Genomic DNA, 18,550 nt, shown 5'->3' with positions numbered 1-18,550 from the left:
TCCTCGCCAATATCTGTCATTTCCTGACTTAATATTAGCCATTCTGACTGGTGTGAGGTGGTATCTCATTGCGGTTTTGATTTGTATTTCCAATTAGGCCAAGTTTGTTAAAACTGGACTTGTTTTACAAATTAGTCTTAGGGTGCCTATCTGGCTCAATTAGTGGAGAATGTGATCTTGAGGTTGTGAGTTCAAGCCCCATGCTGGGTGTGGAGAATACTTAAATAAAACTCCAAACAAATAAATGAATTAGTCTTGATTTGGCTATCTGGAAATAAGGGTGAATTCAGAGAGAAAAATTATGTTTCAATAACACATCCTTAGGGATTATATTCTAGTTTTGATTAACTGTCTTTATTGGGGGGGGGTGGAAGGAGATGGAGAGAGAGAATCTAAAGCAGGCTCCACGGCCAGCATGGAGCCCGATGTGGGGCTTGATCTCACAACCCTGAGATCATGACCTGAGCTGAAATCAAGAATCAGACACTTAACCAACTGAGCCACCCAGGCACCCCTGATTGTCTTTAAATGTTTGTTGTTTGCCTAAGCTAGACAACCTGAGGTAAACTTCAGAGAAATTGCCACAATAGCTCGTGTATAGACAATCTTCATGTTTGTTATTCTGTGGGGATAATAACAGGACCCTATGAGCATACGATTATTTGAACAGCTGGAAAATGGGATGGATTCCCCAACAACTGTATAACTCAACTATCACTTTGACCAATCCTGTGTGGCTGGGAGGACAAAATCACTCCTTAAAAGCTGGAGTGTATCCCACTCCATACAGTTAACCATGGACTTGTGGAGATAATAAATGGCCCCACTTTCCGTATGATTGGATTGGATGATGCACTTGGGGATGCCCATATCCCCAGACAAGTCTGCTCCCACTTGCCAGTGATTCTTCATAATTAGGATATTTGTTAAGCCTGGACCTCAAAGAGGGCTTCTTGATGGTTTTATCCCTTAGCTATATTTGTCCTAGGAGTCACCTCTATTGATGTAAAATTCCAAGTAGAGGGTTTAGTCAAGCATAAAGTGGCCAACTTTAACTACGCCCAACATGCAGTCACTCACAAATTCAAAAGGTGGCCCTCTGAGACCAAATGGTCCTTGATATCCTGACTGCAGCTCAAGGAGAAACCTAAGCTTTATTAAAACAGAATGTTATATATATTCTCCAGATTTCCATAAAAATGTAACAGGGTTACTAGAAGACATGAATATTCAAATTGGTGCTTTAAACAATCCCTCTTCTCCTTTAATTGATTAAACTGGACTAGAGGAAGATTTCATCAACTATCAAAGGTCTTTTATTTGGGCTTCTCTTTCTCATAATAACAATATTACTACTACTATTATTATTATCATTATTATTACTTTGTTGTCTTTTCTGATGTCTCTCCACCCGATGTCAAGATTCCTTCACTGCCATAACTCCGAGCTGACAGATGATCTTTTCTACTCAGGGAGATTCATACATGCTGTTTACCTTGGATTCGGCCGCCTCTGCCTTTTATAATTCCTACATATAAGGACATTTCTGTGCCCCTCATTCAGCAGGAAGAAGCTCCTGAAGATGAGACCTCTGCCCAAATGCCAAAGATTTGTCATTGTCGATCTGTCAGGGGGGAATGTACAGTCCACTTTTAGGAAACAGGCTTGAGCAATGGAAACCTGAGGAGGTCACAAGGGCCCATAGCAACCACCGAACACCAAGCGGACCCAAAGAGGTTCATTAAGTGATCCATCTTGAGATAGCCAGAGGCCCTAACTGACCAATTACAACCAGGCACAGTTCCTAAGATTACCAAAAAAAAGGGAAAAGTCTGTAAGTTCCACACTCCCTCACTCTGCCCTATAACTGTGGCCCCTCACCACCACCTCGTCATAGACAGTCCCTCCTTTGCTGTCCTGCTGCTGCTCCCTTGCAATGTATTCAATAAACGTCTATCTCCTTTGTTCTGCCTTGGGTGAATTCTTTCATACCCGTGCCACCGGCCCCCACCCAGTTGGGATGCCCCGCATTTGGTGGCCCCCCATCCAACTGGAATGCCCCACATCAACTTTTAAAATATATATGATTTAATTAAAAAATATTTCTTTTATTTCTTCTTCTATAAAGGCATTATTTTCATTGAATTATGTGTTTGGGTAGCTTGTGTGATCTAGGTATTTTATTTCAGGAGAGAAAAGGAGGTCCTGGGTCTGACACACTGTTCTAGATATGTGACAGGGTTGCTGTGAAGGTAAACGGGATGCAGAGCTCAGAAAGCACCTCACGAGGATGAGGTGGGACAGGGACAGTCGGACTGAGTAATCCTGACCCCAGGATCCAGTGTCCTACAAACTGAAGAGCAGGAGCAAAGCAACGTCTGGCAAGGAACTGTGAAAAGTCCCTGAGGCAGCTCCTGAGGAGTAAGAAACAGAACAGAAAACCATGTGTTCGTGTAAAAAGAGATACAGTGAAGTAGTCACAGATGCACTTGACTTATGTTGAGGTTATTAAAATGTTTCATAAATTTGATAATCAATATACGGTGATGTTTTAAACTCGACAGACGTGTGTGAGGGTCAAGAGAGGCATGGCCAATCCGTTAGCCTGCTTGCTGGGCTGTGGTCACCCTCAGTCATCCCAATCTTCTGGACGCAGCTAGAAGGCACAACGCACAAGAGGTACCATCTCACCTCAACACTCATACCTCAACGCCATGTACCTCTTACCACTGGATTTCCCTATCTTTAAATTACTCCACACTGAAACTAGACAAGGGTATTTTATTCCTATTATTTAAACCATACCCTCACACTGTATGTGTGTGACCAGAGAAAGTCTCTAAACCAACTAATGTCTCTCCCTATATGAGGGAGATAAAACTGTTCTTACCTTCAGGGTTTATTATACTGAAGAGCAAAAGAAAAAAGAACTTAAAGAACATAAAGTGCTATTAGAATGAGAATAGTCACAAGTAGAGAAATTAGTAGAACACATACTTCAGCGATTCAACCAACCTACAAACTCAGGGTGAAACTGGCCAAAAAATATTTTGAGTGCCTTGCACAGGCCAGGTGCTAGGGATGGAGCAAAGGAAAGGGGGCTCTGTCCCTACCTTTTGACACATCCAGTCTACTTTACCCACTTATTTTTTACCATTTCCTGAGGTGTCATGACAATTCCCACACAAAACTCCCCAATATATTTTGTAGAAAAATCCACAGTTTTCACCAGCCTTTCCCATACTTACATTGAATATATTATATAGTATAAGGGCCTGACAAAAATACACTATTGCTGGTTTCAGCTGAAGTTTGAAAGATGTCTGTGGATTTCTTTCTCCCCCATAAATTCAAAATCTCTTAGCAGTTTGGGGCCTATATTCTAGGGATAATTTTCATGACTAAATAAACCATGTATCACTTCTAAAAGCTACTACTGAATTATCTACAAATATTTATTTTTGTCTAAATACAATTTGGAACATATGACAACTTACTGCCTTACTAAAAGCAGCAGCTCCGTTTTAGTTAACTTATTTGCAAATGATCAGTTTTCTAGGCTTCTTATGTATTATGTCCTGTCCTATCAAATTCCTATGTCAGTATATTACACTTTGAAGGAGGAAAACAAAACAAAACAAAAACCCCAACTAGCTTGTTTCAATGAGTGTTCCGTAGCTATTTAACTTCCACCATTAATGAATCATAAGTGGCCAGAAGTAAAGATCCTTATTCATCTTAAGTAGGAGAACACTGGTGAATACTGCCTGAAGCACAAAACTGATGAATGGGCAAATTTTCACTAACCTGAGCAGTCAAACTGCCGCAGATGTTGAGATCTGCAGGAAAATAAATGCAAGGTTAGAAAAGCAAGAAAAGCACAGACACTACTGGAAAAAAAATCTGAACAAAGTGGGGATAAGGTGAGGGAGAGAAGAGGTCTAACCATTAACGTAATAACCACATGACAACTGAGGAAGACTAGTGTATTTTTAGAAGATATAAGTAGTAAGTAAAGTATCTGAAAAAAAAAAAAAACAATGTTTGGGCCCGATGCAAGAATTTTAAATTTTCAACATGCAGATTTCAATACACCAGATAAAAATAAGTTGGATAAAAAAATTCATCAACTGTTGGCTGGCCTTATAGATAGAAACTAGAGAGGTTCTTGGTCATAGGCTTCCCAAGGGCAACAGGAAGCAGTCTTATTTTTAATATCTTCCACATATCTAATTCTGCCCTTCACCAATACAATGCACTTACTGTCACCTCCTCAAAGAGGTTGTCCCTGACTTACCAAACTGAAGTGACCTTCCATCGCATTTTATTTTCTTCAAAGAAAATATCACTATTTGAAAACTACCTTGCTTCCTTATTTACAAGCTCTGTGAGAGCAGAGATTATATCTATTCTCACCACTGCATCCCCACACCTACAAAGCTAATGGCATCCAACAGGTACTCAGTGAATATCTGTCAAATGAATGAATGCTTGAATCTGTTCGAGTGAGTAGTCATTAGAGGAAGACACGCACACGCAAGGAAAAAAACATCAGAATAATGGGAATAACCCATTCTAATTCTAGTGACAACCCTGCCACTTACTGTGCAAGCTTGAGCAAAATAAAACCTCTCCAAATTTCAAGGTTCTTAATCTACTCAGTGTTAGTGCTGCTTTCCTCATAAAAGGTTGCTACGAGAATTGAATCAAAAAATGTGTGAAACGGGCTCCTGGGTGGCTCAGTTGGTTAAGCATCTGCCTTCAGCTCAGGTCATGATCCCAGGGTCCCAGGATCAAGCACCACATCAGGCTCCCTGCTCAGTGGGGAGCCTGCTTCTCCTTCTCCCTCCACCCCTCCACCCCGTCTCGTGCTCTCTGTGCTCTCTCTCTCAAATAAATAAATAAAATCTTAAAAAAAAATGTATGAAACAAACTGAGGGTTGCTGGAGGGGAAGTGGGTGGGGGGATGGGGTAATGGGGTGATAGGCATTAAGGAGATGTAATGAGTACTAAGTGCTATATGCAACTGATGAATCACTAAGTTCTAACCCTGACACTGATAATAATAATAATAATAATAATAATAATAATAATAAAATAATAATGTATGTGTGTGGGGTGCCTGGGCTGGCTCAGTTGATAAAATATATGACTCCTGATCTTGGGATTTTGAGTTCAAGCCCCACATTGAGTGTAGAGATTTAAAAAAATGTACGTGTGAAATAAATACCTGCATATCCTTTTTGGAATTTTGCTGGGAAAGGAAAATGAATGAGATAAAATGAATGAACCAATAAATAAATGAATGAAACATTTCCAGACCGCATAACAACAAAAAACCCTGCAAGAAATGTATGTAGGTGTTATACATGTGTATATAAGCAACACAGTGAATCTCAATGGATGAATCCTGATATTTAAATTAATCCACTATACAAAGAAATATCCTTGTGTCAAAGAAATTTATAAGCCTATTTTTATTTTTATTTTTTTATTTTTTTTTATTTAATAATGATTTTTTATTATATTATGTTAGTCACCATACAGTACATCCCCGGTTTTCGATGTAATATAAGCCTATTTTTAAATGAAAAATAGAAAAATAAAATAAAAATTACACTTGACTCTTGAACAACATGGGTGTGAACTGTGTGGGTCCACTTACACAGTTTTTTTCAATGTGTACAGTATAGTACAGTAAATGTATTTTCTTATATTTTTAAAACTTCCACTTATTAAGCAATCTCTACACCCAACATGGGGCTCAAACTCATAATCCCGAGATCAAGAGTCACATGCTTTACCAACTAAGCCAGCCAGGCACCCCTCTCTTTTAATCTTAACATTTTATTTTCTCTAGCTTACTTTACTCTAAGAACACAGTATATGATATATATATAACATACAAAATACGTCTTAACTGACTATTTATTATCAGTAAGGCTTCCTGTCAACAGCAGGCTATTAGTATTTAAGTTTAGAGAAGTCAAAAGTTATGGGCAGACTTCTGAGTGCATGAGGGTCCAGTGCCCCTAACCACTGCATTTTTCAAGGGTGAACCGTATTTAAATTAGAAAATTTGGTGAAAAAACAATGTGATTACGCTTTATTCTGCAAAGTACCAAAACATTCTGCATTAGCTAATAAATGTCAAAGTAACAATCAACATAATTAGAATAAACCAAAACCAAGAAGAAAAAAGAAGGGAGGAAATGAAACCATTAGCCCCTAGTATTTAGTCTCCAGTGTTTAGCCTCTAGACTAAAAATGAAATTTAAATGTTAACTCAATATTGGGTTTAATCTGATTACAGAGTAAGTAAGACTGACAGGAAACTCTTCAGACTATACAGTTCTATCCTAAATCAAATTTAAAATATTTCCAAAGCATGGCAACCGTCCTCCCCAAGGCTGGGGGTGTTTCATGGACGTCAAGGCTTTTCTCCCCTAAGAACCTGATTGTGATCAGTGAGAAATGCAGCAGGAGAGATCAGCTCAGCAGCCCAGCAGCCCAGTTCTGGCCCAACGCACAATAACCCTTGGTTTACAAGGATCCTACTAGGAGGCCTGCATTCTCAGGGGCACAACAACCCTGACCCTGAGCTCCAAATAGGTCCACAAAAGAAAGACAACAAAGCCAGTTTAACTGCTACTGGCATCTCTCAAGAACTGGAATGTGTCAAAATGGCAAAGCAACCCCTGACTAGGAAATGAATCCTAGGAGTTGACTAGGGTTATGTTACATGAGAAAACTATTACGTTCCTCTAAGAATTCTGTTTCTACTACGTACGCATTTACATTTTAGGCTACGATAAGCTTCCATTTATTTTCCATGGATATTCTCGATTATGCTGGTTCTACTGCTTCTTTAACTATGTGCTGCAACCAACTTACGCTTGTGCCTTTACTAGTCTAATAAAAAAAAAAGTGCAGTTAAATCACCCGTATAATCCCTTTCAACTCCTAAATTACTGTTATATCTTTGCAGGTATGTAAATATTTTATTTAAAAGCCACACTCTAAAGAGGAGCCGGGCTCAAGCCCCAGCTATCCCAGGTGTGAGCCTTGCATCGTGCCGATCTCGCGGTGTGGCCCCAAGACACCAATGAAAGGTAATGTTTGTGGGAGCTTCTTGTAAACTACGTGTTAATAAAAATGTGGGAGGTCAACAGACGTTACATCTATTTAAAAGAAACGGGTAGTTTCTTGCGTGGCTGTGAGACCCGGCTGCAGGGTCTGAAACCACGCGTGGAGCTTTGGATGCAGCAGCTGTTCTCGCCGTGTTACTCCGAGAATGAATCAGTTCAATCTGACACGGATGCAGACACGGCTGGATTGCATAACTGCACACCAGCTGTCCATGTTTGCAATTCTGCCTCCAAACGGTAGGCACTACCTACCATAACCTGAGCTTTTCTCCCATTTGTTACAAGGCAATATAAACTTCCTGACTACAAGTGAGCTGCCAACGGGTAGCTGAAGGGAGAAAACTAGATACAGATAATGGGAACAAAAAGCAGGAAAAGCACAGGGGAAAATGGACAGTGGCACGGGCAGTCTGGGGGCTAATATGTAAGAGATGTGCAGCCGTCAAACGTTCTTTGGGTGCTAAAGACTCTTCCCTGCAGGACAATTATATAACTCGGGCCTGTTTCGTCTTATACTCTGTAATCCTTGGAGCTAGTGTCTGCAAGGGCTTCTCCAAAGAGATGCTCCAGAACTTAAAGGTAAGGGTAAACTAGCAGAAGTGCACTCTCAGTGCATCGGACAGCACTCTCCACCTTCACAACCACCTGATAAATATGAGGTAAAGCCAATGTCCAAGCACGGCCTCGTAAAGGGAAGATTCTTCTATTCCTATTCCTCTCCTATCATAGTAACTTATTTTCTAATGGATATGAAAATCACAGTAGGACCCCTACCAGCTAATTTAGGTTCTTCAAACTTCAACAAACTTTATGCTAATCCAAGCATCTGAGGGATAAGCAAATACCCACATAACAGTTAAATTCTGAAATTATTCAAAAGTATACTTTAACAAATAAAACCTGAGAAACTTAAAAACAAAACAAAAAAACCTGGTGAAATTTACACATTAACAAGAGAGAAGGAACAACTTTCCAACACAAGGACTTCTCAGGACACTAATGATCTATCGGTGGTCTCAGTTTATATGTAACTCTAAAATATAAGTAATTTATTTTCCCCCCTTTTCCTATAATAGTACTTATGTTAACCAAATATACGACAGATCTTGCTAAAAATTTTTACATTTGTCCATTTTTTCTTCTGCTATGCTTAATGTTTATTATAGAAATCAAACCCCAATATAAGACTATGTATATTCTATGTTCTGCTTGTCACAGACTGTGAAACGTGATTCAGTTTTCTCACACTCACAACATGCTAGAAATCAGAACAGGAGATGAAGGGGCTAAAAATATGGTTACATGACATCCTCATTCACATTACATTAGAACAGAAGCCCATTTCCTCCACAGTCCTCTCCATGGCTGCGCAGAGGCTCTCAGTGCTGGGATGGTCCCACACCGCCTCTTCTTAATTCTGAGAATGGAAGGGAAACTTGCAAGGCAAAGAAAACTTTGCCTGATAACAGGCAGCACTCCACCAGTGAAGTGACTTGACGAAGGAACAGCAGACTCTTTCGTAAAAAGAACATGAGACTCAGAGTCCAACACCTGTGCTCAAATCCTAGCTCTGAGCATAACTCAGCAAGTGACCTTGAACCAGCATAATTTAGCAGAGTCATTTCCTTAGCCCTAAGTTTGTAGTTATTTATTATACTTGATACACTCATTCTTGTGATGGTTACATGAGATTTTGTGAAAATGATTGACATATTATAGATTCTTGACAAATGTTACCTGAATCTCCCCAAGGAAGCCACAAATTGATGAAAACATGTATGCTGTTCCCATTTGCATGGCTCAGCACTCTGAGCTCTGGCTTGGAGTAGATTCCTGCTTTCACAATATGAACAGAGGGGCCCTGACCGGTGAGGCCTAACAGTGACGTTCCTGTACTGACCCATGAGAGCATGTCGCATTAGTCAAAGCTATAAATCAAAGCTATATATAGGTACTACATGCCTCATTTATTGGCATGTTTGTCTCAAAATTTCAGTTCTAGTTTAAAAATACAACTTCTTTGTTCCCAATTACAACTGGACTTGGTGTCCACTTAATTGCCCTGTCAGCAGGCAAATGATCGGGTCTTTAATCATCACATCAGATAAATGGGTCTTTCTACCAGATCAAAGTTTCTTTTGAGAACAATCACTTCCTGACACAAAACTGACACATTCCTGTCTTATCACACAGTTTTTGAAAACAGGCTAATAAACACATATACTGCAGATTACAACACGAGTCAGTCATCTTCTCTTTGATAAAGAACTATGTGGGTCTAAAGCTTAAAAACTAAAATTCGATCCAACTACCATATGTTCTAGAATCAAAGAACACAGGTACTTAACAGCTGCTTTTCAAGCTGAGTAGTGATGAAGAAATGTGAAAGTAATTGAAACTAAATCGTCACCCTGGTATTGAGGATGGAGAACTTCATGTCACTGAGCCAAGTTAAACTATCATTGTCGTTCCTAGGCGTTTATCAGTCATCTGACTGATGTGGTCCTGGGCCTACCAAAGCAGACTTTTAGTCAGGCTATGGCTCCTGAATCCTACCCTACTCTTACACACACCACCCAAGGCTCTTTGAGATTTTCCGTTACTATCCAGTAGGGCAGACACCAACTATCTAGCTTTCCTAATTAATGGGGATGGCCACCAAGTGTTCCTATTTCCTCCTTCCCTATACTTACAATAGTGACAGAGACACAGAAATTTCTATTTATCAAGTGACAATTTCAACATACACATATAAAGGTGTGGGTCAAAGCAAAACACATCAATTCTTTTCTCCATTAACAGATGGCATTAGTGTTAATTATTCTGAGGTTTGCTGAGTTTGAGTTATTAACTGTTTAATGAATATGATACCATCAGGTCCTATAAAATGTGAAAAATGTACAAATGTATAAAATGTCAAAAATTGGGGCACCTGGGTGGCACAGCGGTTAAGCATCTGCCTTTGGTTCAGGGCGTGATCCCAGAGTTATGGGATCGAGCCCCACATCAGGCTCCTCCACTATGAGCCTGCTTCTTCCTCTCCCACTCCCCCTGCTTGTGTTCCCTCTCTCGCTAGCTGTCTCTATCTCTGTCAAATAAATAAAATCTTTTTAAAAAATGTAAAAAATCATTATGGCATTAAACAGAATTTTAAAGACTGAAATGGTGAGAAAAATGAATACTGCTTATATAGTGTTGCTTTAGACTTACCCATATATATTTAGTCATTGAACAAATACTTGAGGACCCACTGTGCACTAGGCATTGTGCTATGTGTTTGGGATCTCTCACTGAACAAAATAAAAAGATCCTTAGCCTCATTAGGTTTATATTCTGGCAGAGATAAACATACAGATAGCAAGTAATAATCATAATAAATAAATTATGTTAGAAGGTATTAGGTGCTATGGAAAAAGACAAAGCAGTGTGAGGGGCTTTGGGAATGCTGTGTAGGGGAGAGGGAAGAAGGGAGTTTTAGCCAGGTAGTCAGGGTATGCCTCATTAAAAGGTGAATAGCGGGGCGCCTGGCTGGCTCAGTCAGAGGAGCATGCAACTCTTGATCTTGGGGTTGTGGGGTTCAAGCCCCATGTTGTGTGTAGAGATTATTTAAAAATAAAATCTTTTAAAAAGTGAATAGCAAAAAGGACAGTGTGGCAGGAGCAGAGTGAGCAAGGGAGGCAATGACAGAAGATAAGATCAGACAGGGAAGAGGGGCCAGATCATGGAGTACCTTACAGACATGGTTTTTACTCTCAGAAAAATGGAGAGCCAATGAAGGATTTTGAGCAGAGTAACTCATGTGTTGAAAGAACACTGGTGGCGTCTGTGTAGAGAATAGACCGCAGTGGGCAGGGAAGTTAGCAGGGAGACCAGTTATGAGGCAAGTGCAGGGATCTGGGCTAGGGACGATGGTAGCCTGGTCTATGGGGTAGTAGTGAGGATGATGAAGGGTGGTCAGATCCCGGATATATTTTGAAAGAAAAACCACCAGAATTTCCCAGGATCAGGAGTGTGGTATGAAATAAAGAAGAGCCAAGGATGAACCAAGGTTTTGGGCCTGATCATGCGGAAGGATGAAACTGCCATCTCCTGAGATAGGGATGGCTGGAGGCAGAGCAGGTTTGGAAGGGGTAAGACCAGGACTTCAGGGTTGGACATGTTAAATCTGAAATACCTAGCAGTCATGTAAGTGGGGATATTAAGTAGGCAGTTGGTTCTGAAAGTCTAGTAGAGAATTTAGGAAAGGTGTCTGGGGGAGAAATACAAATTTAGAGTCACTGGCTTATATACAATGTTTGAACTCAGGAGACTGGATGAAACCACCAGCGGAATGAGTAGATACAAAGATCAGGGAGAAGCCCTAGGACACACTGATATTAAGGGTCAGGGTAAAAAAGGAACCAGCAAAAATACGACAGAGTAATGGAGAGGTAGGAGGGAAACTAAGAGAGTCTTATGCTTCTGGAAGCCAATGAAGAAAAACTGGATAAGGAGAAGTCATAAATATGTAGTCCAGAAACAAAGCAAAACAACTCTCAGGCAAAAGGGGCAGATATTCAAAACTGAAGCAGCTGCCACTAACAATGGTTATTTAGAAAGTCAGGCCTCACCTAAATTGATCTATAAGATTTGTAGCCTCACAATGGAGATTATAAGTGGGTAGGCCTAAAGAGAGATGATTTGACAGCTTTTAGGAAGCAATATGATTCTTCATCTTTAAAAGTCAACTACTAAAAGCTAAAACCTCCAACCCTGCCTTAAGAGCAAGACTGACACAAAGCAGACATATTCTCTCTCAAATCATCATGTACAGTCTAACAGGTAAAAATCCTAGAATGTTTAACTTAACCACTTCATTGTATTTACGAATCTTCAAAGACGACCTAGATAAATTAGTTCCCTAGTTGATTAAGAATCTGAATTTAACACCAAATCTCATGCTCAAGGCCCAACTCCTGCAATCCTGTGAAGCTTTTACTAACCACTTTTCCAAATGGGTATCATCTTTCTCCTTTGACTCTTCTATAGCCCTCACTTAAAAACCACTCAATTGGCAATCACATGGTCTTTAAATTAAAATAATTCTCGTTTTAATACCAGAACTGGATAGATGCTTTACATACAATTTCTGTAATCCTTACACCAACTCTACAAAGTCTATTTTATAGAAGAGGAAACTGATTCTTACAGACATTACTCAAGGTCATGCAACTAGTCAGGGACAAAACCCAGATCTGTCTTACTGCAGAGCCCTTACCATTACCCAATATGCAACACTGACTCTGGAATAAAAGTGCCACACCAATATTTACCAATCACCATTTCTGTGACCCTGGGCAAGTTTTTAAGTCTCTCAGTTCCTCAGTCTTTTAATCAGTGAAATGAAGATGTTACATCACAAGTATTTCATTGCTGTGAAGATTAAATAAGATAATATATGTAAAAATTACCAACTATAACAGCTTTTATTATTACATTTACTAGATTTTATGCTCCTTCGACAGGTTCTTACACCTCCCATGTGTATTCCCTTCAACACCCAATAAAGGGTTTAATAGGAATTGAACATCATCTACTTGTGTTTGGAGATGACAGGAGACACCTTTTCCTCCTCTAAGGGGAAGCTTGGATCCATGAAGCCTGGATTAAGTCAATACCCACGATCCAAATCTTTATTTACAACACAGTGACAAACTCCAGGCACCCATCAAACACGAGATTTAAACAGCTCACGTAGCATTTAACTGTCTGGTGTTTCCTCTCCGACATGGCTTTTAGTGCTATACCAGTTTGACAAAGAGAAAATCACAAGTGAAAAATAACAACACATTTGTAGGAAAACATGCCTAGAAGGAGGGAAAGCAGAAAAAAGACCTGGTTTGTTATCAGAGTTAACAGAGACCTTATTGTTCTGTGTACTATCTGATTTACAGCCTCCTGATGACAATAATATCTACGATACTAACTCATCCCACTTTATGAAATTTATTTACTTTAAGAAGACGACGACCAATAACATATTTATTAAATTTCCTTAGGCATACTCATTTCACTTCACATCTTTGAATGGGAACGGGAAGTCACTTAACATCTTTGCTAATGATGGATCTGTTTTCCAGTCTGCGCAATGTGGGCTGATATTGTTTATTTTGCCTACTTCACAGGTTTTTTTGTGAAGGTCAGATGAAATAATATATGTGAAATTATTTCACAAATTATAAATATGTTACCAGAAATAACTAGACAGTCACCCACCACTTGTCCTTAGGTAAATGTCTGGTATTAACAAAACCGAGATACTGATTTCTCTGCATGTGCTCACTTTGTAGTACCAAAGAAAAATTTTTTAAAAAATCTTCTCATCTTCGAGAAGGACACCACAAATGTTTTAACCATAGAAGCTACAGAAAAGATAGTTGATAAAGTAGGCCCTTCCACAAGGGATCTATATTCCAACAAAAAATAGTTTCAGATGGTTTAGATATGCCTTCCTAAAAGTGTGAAAATGGACTATCAGGTGAAGATGTAGCCACACACTACATATGTGACAGGGTCACATACTAGGTCATTTGACCCAGTACCTCACTCTCTGCAATATGCCAGGTAACTCAGATTACTAAAAACTAGTCCTTCTTCCTGCCTCGCATTGGTCATCCCAGTTGCTTCTTCAACACTTGTGGCAAAATAAGAATAAGAGGAATTGAGAAAACAAAATTATGCTTAGATCCAGGACTGCTTATCACTTCTCTTCCTGTTTCCTTGACTTAATTCCTTTCTGAACTAAGCATAGGAACCCACCAAGAGTTGACGACATAGTTTACTAGCTGACTCCTTGAGCCCAGAACTCCCTCCCTGAGCTGTTACCAACTTCCACCAAAACTTTAAAGAAACATTGCATGAATGTCCAAAAGTAGACTGAAAGCTATAAAGACCCAAGTCCATACAACAGTTTACAGATAAAAGTGTGTCCTCGCATCATTTTTACCATTTATCAGCCACCTTGAACTAGAAATACATTTTTAGCCACAACAGTAAGAAAAAAGGAAGAAACATAATAAGCACTTTGAGCAAATTTTGCCGGGGGCAAATACTTCAGATACTGCTAATTCTTGTTTCAGTACCAAGAGGCTTAAATTTGCCTTTGGGATAGAAGTGAACAATATAAATTGCTTGAGCACTTGAATTCTTAATTTCCCGTGAAATCTTGTTCTCCCCACATTTGGAACTTGCTAACATTTCTCTCATTTCAATAATCCTCTGAAAAGAATTCCCATTTTCCCAGAAGTATCCCCTAAGTAGATGTAATGCTTCTTTGTGTCAAGGCCATTGGCTTTTACAGTTTACCTAATTTCTGTACCCTTTTGCCAAAAAATAATTTATTGATGTTGGCAAAATCACCATCTTTGTCCCTGATTATGATTTGTAAGCTACTTAAAGAAAATGTGACCTATTAAGTTTTTGTATTGATGACATCTGTTCTAGTATTTTATTCAGCCTTCCTTTTTTTTTAATTTTTAAAAGTTGTTTCTGTTTATTTAGGTTTGGCAATTTTTAAAATACCAAAGCACACCACGAAACGTACCCTCTGTTTAATGGTCTGATGGATGTGTTGACCTTGTCTTAAGGGACCCTGAATTACAACCAGGTTAATGTTTAAGGCCAACTTCAGTGTGATCTGTCTTGCTTTTCTAGGAAATTTTCCTGTATGAAATAATAATATGCATTACCAGCGAAGCCAAAGAAGCATACTCACCAAGTGAACATAAGGCACAAAGTATCCAAAAAGTGCAAGTGGTATTCCAACCGCCCAGACCGCATAAGCTGTCACCTTGAAGATGGCAAAATTGAAAATTTTTGTTGGAGGACTAAACTTCCTCCTGGAAAAGAGGGAGAATCTGTTGCCTCCTTTGGTTCCACTCTCTTTATCTTTGGCATTTGGAACAAGAGGTCGGTAAGTAAAGCTAGCCAGAAAGAGAACAAACATGAAGGCGCAGAGGACCCTCAGTGTGTAGAAGAGGCCCACGCTGTCAGTCAGAACCCTTAAGAGGAAAGGCAGCAACACTGTGAAGATGCTGCTGCCGGCGGTGACAATGCCATTCACCAGTCCAAGGCGCTTCTTGAAATAGTGTCCCAAAATGACCAATGAAGGCTGGTAGGCAAAGGAGCAGCCACAGGCAAAGAGGACTCCATAGGTAAGGTACAGAGGCTCGATGGAACTGTGTAGAGATGAAGAAGATGGAGAGCAGCTTTCATTATTTGTACCGAGTGCTTGGTAGAATAAAACCTCACAGTGAAGTGGGTTTTAGTTCATCGACATCTTTTATACAAATAAAGACTTACCAAAAAGAGGAGAAAAACTTAATACATCAAGAATCTGACACTAAAAATATTTTAATTTAACTTGAATGGATAATAAAATGCCTCAAGTATGTGAAAAATGACCAGTAAGGCCATCTGTGATTTTGTTCCTCTTCCTCTTTCCACGGCTTTCAGGTGAACCAAGCAGCACTCGGTAAGAACTGCTGTGCTCGCCACCACTCAGAAAGGACAGTGCCGGGAAGGGCTTCAGTGACACTGACAGTGATTAAACTCACAAACAAAAAACCTCGTCTCTATAAAAGTTTTGAAAAATTATAATTTTACAATGAAAACTCATTATTTTATTGAGATTTCCCAGGCACTTACTAAGCAATCTATTCAAAGGAAAAGGTGCATTTGAAAATTTCTCCCCAAGGTTATGTCAGAAACATTTGCACAGAGAAGCAGTTGTACCTCATATTTTTTGGCCTAAGGGCTGTAGACCAACCTTCGCCCTGCATGGCACTGTTCTCAGTGTTGTGCAAGATAACAAGAAATTATATTCTGATTGCAGAAAGACTAAGTGAAGTGGGTTATTAGTGATCCCACTTTGTAAGTTTTAAGGCCAGGCAGACCTCAAAAGAATAATAAAGGATTAAGAATTTTATAGTTTAACCAAAAATAACTTAACTACACATCTCTTATGAATGCAAAGGATCATATTATTACATTCTTTCAAACAATTAAGGTAAGGAGTAAAAGAAAACTGAAGTTTTTTCTTTTGAAAAGTCCATTCAAAAGGCTATATATCAGTAGTAAAGGCAAATTATTTATTAGAAACTAACACAGATAAAGTTGGTTAATAATTAAATTTTGAACAATAATACTCGTCTAGCAATATGCTAAGGTAATCATAAGGAACTCTAGAATCTGATAAAATCAAAGCATGTTGGCAATCCTCTCTCCAGGAAGCCCTTCCCCCTCTAGTCACCCACGGCTGGAACAATCTCCAGAAGAGACTCTCACCCACGGCTGGAACAATCTCCAGAAGAGACTCAAGAGTCGCTCCTAAGCTTTCCCAAATTAATTTCACGTCACTCTGATCACCCTTTACTGAATCTCCACTCTATTCCATAACATATATTTAGCAGCTATATGTTCCAGGTACTTGGTGAGAAAAAAATATTAAAAATGTGAAAATGCCCTGCTCATAATCTGCTTAGTGAAACAAGACATCTACCCCAAATAATAATATAGAACAAAATAAAAATAATACTTTATTCATTCTGCCTCAGTTTTTCTTCATAACTGCAGTCTTCCAGGTAACTGCAACTTACTTTTTAAGGTGCTAATTTATTTTTATTTAACAATTTTAAGGGGAAAATCTAGATCCAGTATACATTTCTCTGCCTTTTTCAAAGCATATATTAAAAATAGTACTGACAACACAGTATCATCACGAACATCTGTATCTGAACAATTATTCCACAGCATTGTAAAGCTGTCAGTTGGAAAGCCAGGGATATAAATCGGAAACACTTTCTTGCACACTATTTTAAATAGTGAATGCTGTAGGAGAGATAGCTTCCTATCTCTCCTACAGAGTAAAGCACATAAGCACAAATGATGCCATTTTCACTGCTACTGAGCCTCTTTCGCTTCTAAATTTTCACCTCAGTAACAGCTCATTCCAGCTGCTGAAGTTTGACAACTGAAGTGCAGGTAAATCAGTAAATAACAATCGTGTGTGAAAAGGATTCGGAGCAGGAATCTTGATGTGACCTGGAGTTGCCAGAGAAGGCTTTCCGACGAAGGCAGAACTTGAACTACAGGAAAGTGGGTTCGACACCTGGAATTTATATCACATTTCCCCTTGCTCCCCTGAAAGCTTGGAAGCTTTCGAGCAGTGGGTTAAAAATGAAATTGAATGAAAAGTATGAGAGAGCTCCAAGCAAAAGCATTCAAATTATGAAGCTCTGACTTGCCGCTCTAGCCAACACTATTTAAGTCATACTGCTTAAAGCTTGTGCAATGAAATGGAGGATTTCTCCTTGTAAACAGCAAAGTTTCTGAAGGAACAACTTTATGGTATCTAACAGTTCTTGAAAAGCAGCATGAAGAACCAAGTCCTTACCTTACAAAAGAACTGGACATGAGTCCAATGAATCCAACAGCAGCACCCACAACAGCTGTCTTCCGACAACCAAACATGTCTGTGAAGACACTGGCTATTGGGCAGCAAAAGAAAATCATTCCCATGGACAGAGAACTTACCCATGCTGTAAAAGAGGGACAAAAGGGACATTATGATATGGCAAACTGCATTTGTACTTATCCCATAGGATATAATACATATTTAGAACAATATTAGCGCAAAAAAGCTATTACTTTGGAATGGGAGGGAGTTGGAATAAATTAGAAACAAATCTGAATCACAGCTCAAAGGACGTGCCAGTACTAATTATAACTAGCACAACAGTTATTTGTGTTTAACTGAATTCCTGAAAAGTTTGTATTCTTGACCAAATCTTTCTCCTATGACCCAAACACTATTAATCTCTAACCCGCTATCTATGGTTTAAGCAACTTCTAGTCTATGGAAAGAAAGTCATTTTTTAAAAAATGAGAATATATTTAGGAATGCATGCCTCGGTGGTCAAACTGAAGAAATGATGACCACTGCAAGTCAGGATAGTGGTTAACGCTCAGGGGGAGGAAATAGAATCATTTGGACCCAGTAGTTAAGTACTGAACATCTGCCTAGAGTCTGGGCTTAGTTCCTGTGCTAAGGGAATCAAGACATACACAGGTAGACTATTTGTTGACCTGATAATAGCTCCTGGGTATCACTTTATTTATGAAACCACACATACATTTTTTTTTCTGAAAGTATGTTTTCTTTCACAAAAAAACTTAAGAATCAGAAGTCATAATTTCCTGTCCTGACTCTGTAAAAACTAAAATAAAAGGGAACCGAAAAAAAGAGAAATAAACACTGAATACAAATTAGAGTAATTTTCTGCCAAAGAAATGAGTGATCTCACAAGATATTAAGTCTATAAATTCTTCTTAAAAAATATAAAAAACAAATGGGACCTAAGTGA

General features: G+C 39.0%; 1 protein-coding gene across 2 annotated transcripts in view; it reads right to left on the bottom strand.

Annotated features, from left to right (window-relative positions):
* SLC16A10 (solute carrier family 16 member 10) overlaps window positions 1–18,550 on the bottom strand; it is a 122,990-nt gene that overhangs the window by 37,910 nt on the left and 66,530 nt on the right. For both annotated transcript variants that reach the window (XM_045798484.2, XM_045798485.2), the window contains exons 2-3: window positions 17,581–17,725; window positions 14,902–15,364 (exon numbers count right to left, since the gene is read on the bottom strand). In XM_045798484.2, coding sequence (XP_045654440.1) covers window positions 14,902–15,364; window positions 17,581–17,725 — 608 coding nt within the window. The remainder of the gene's footprint in view (window positions 1–14,901; window positions 15,365–17,580; window positions 17,726–18,550) is intronic.

This window comes from Ursus americanus, chromosome 11 (assembly GCF_024610735.1).
Source record: "Ursus americanus isolate L20-20 chromosome 11, mUrsAme1.1.p, whole genome shotgun sequence".
NCBI lineage: Eukaryota > Metazoa > Chordata > Mammalia > Carnivora > Ursidae > Ursus > Ursus americanus.
The sequence above is the reverse complement of the archived record's forward strand: the minus strand, read 5'-3'. Positions and strand labels throughout refer to the sequence as shown.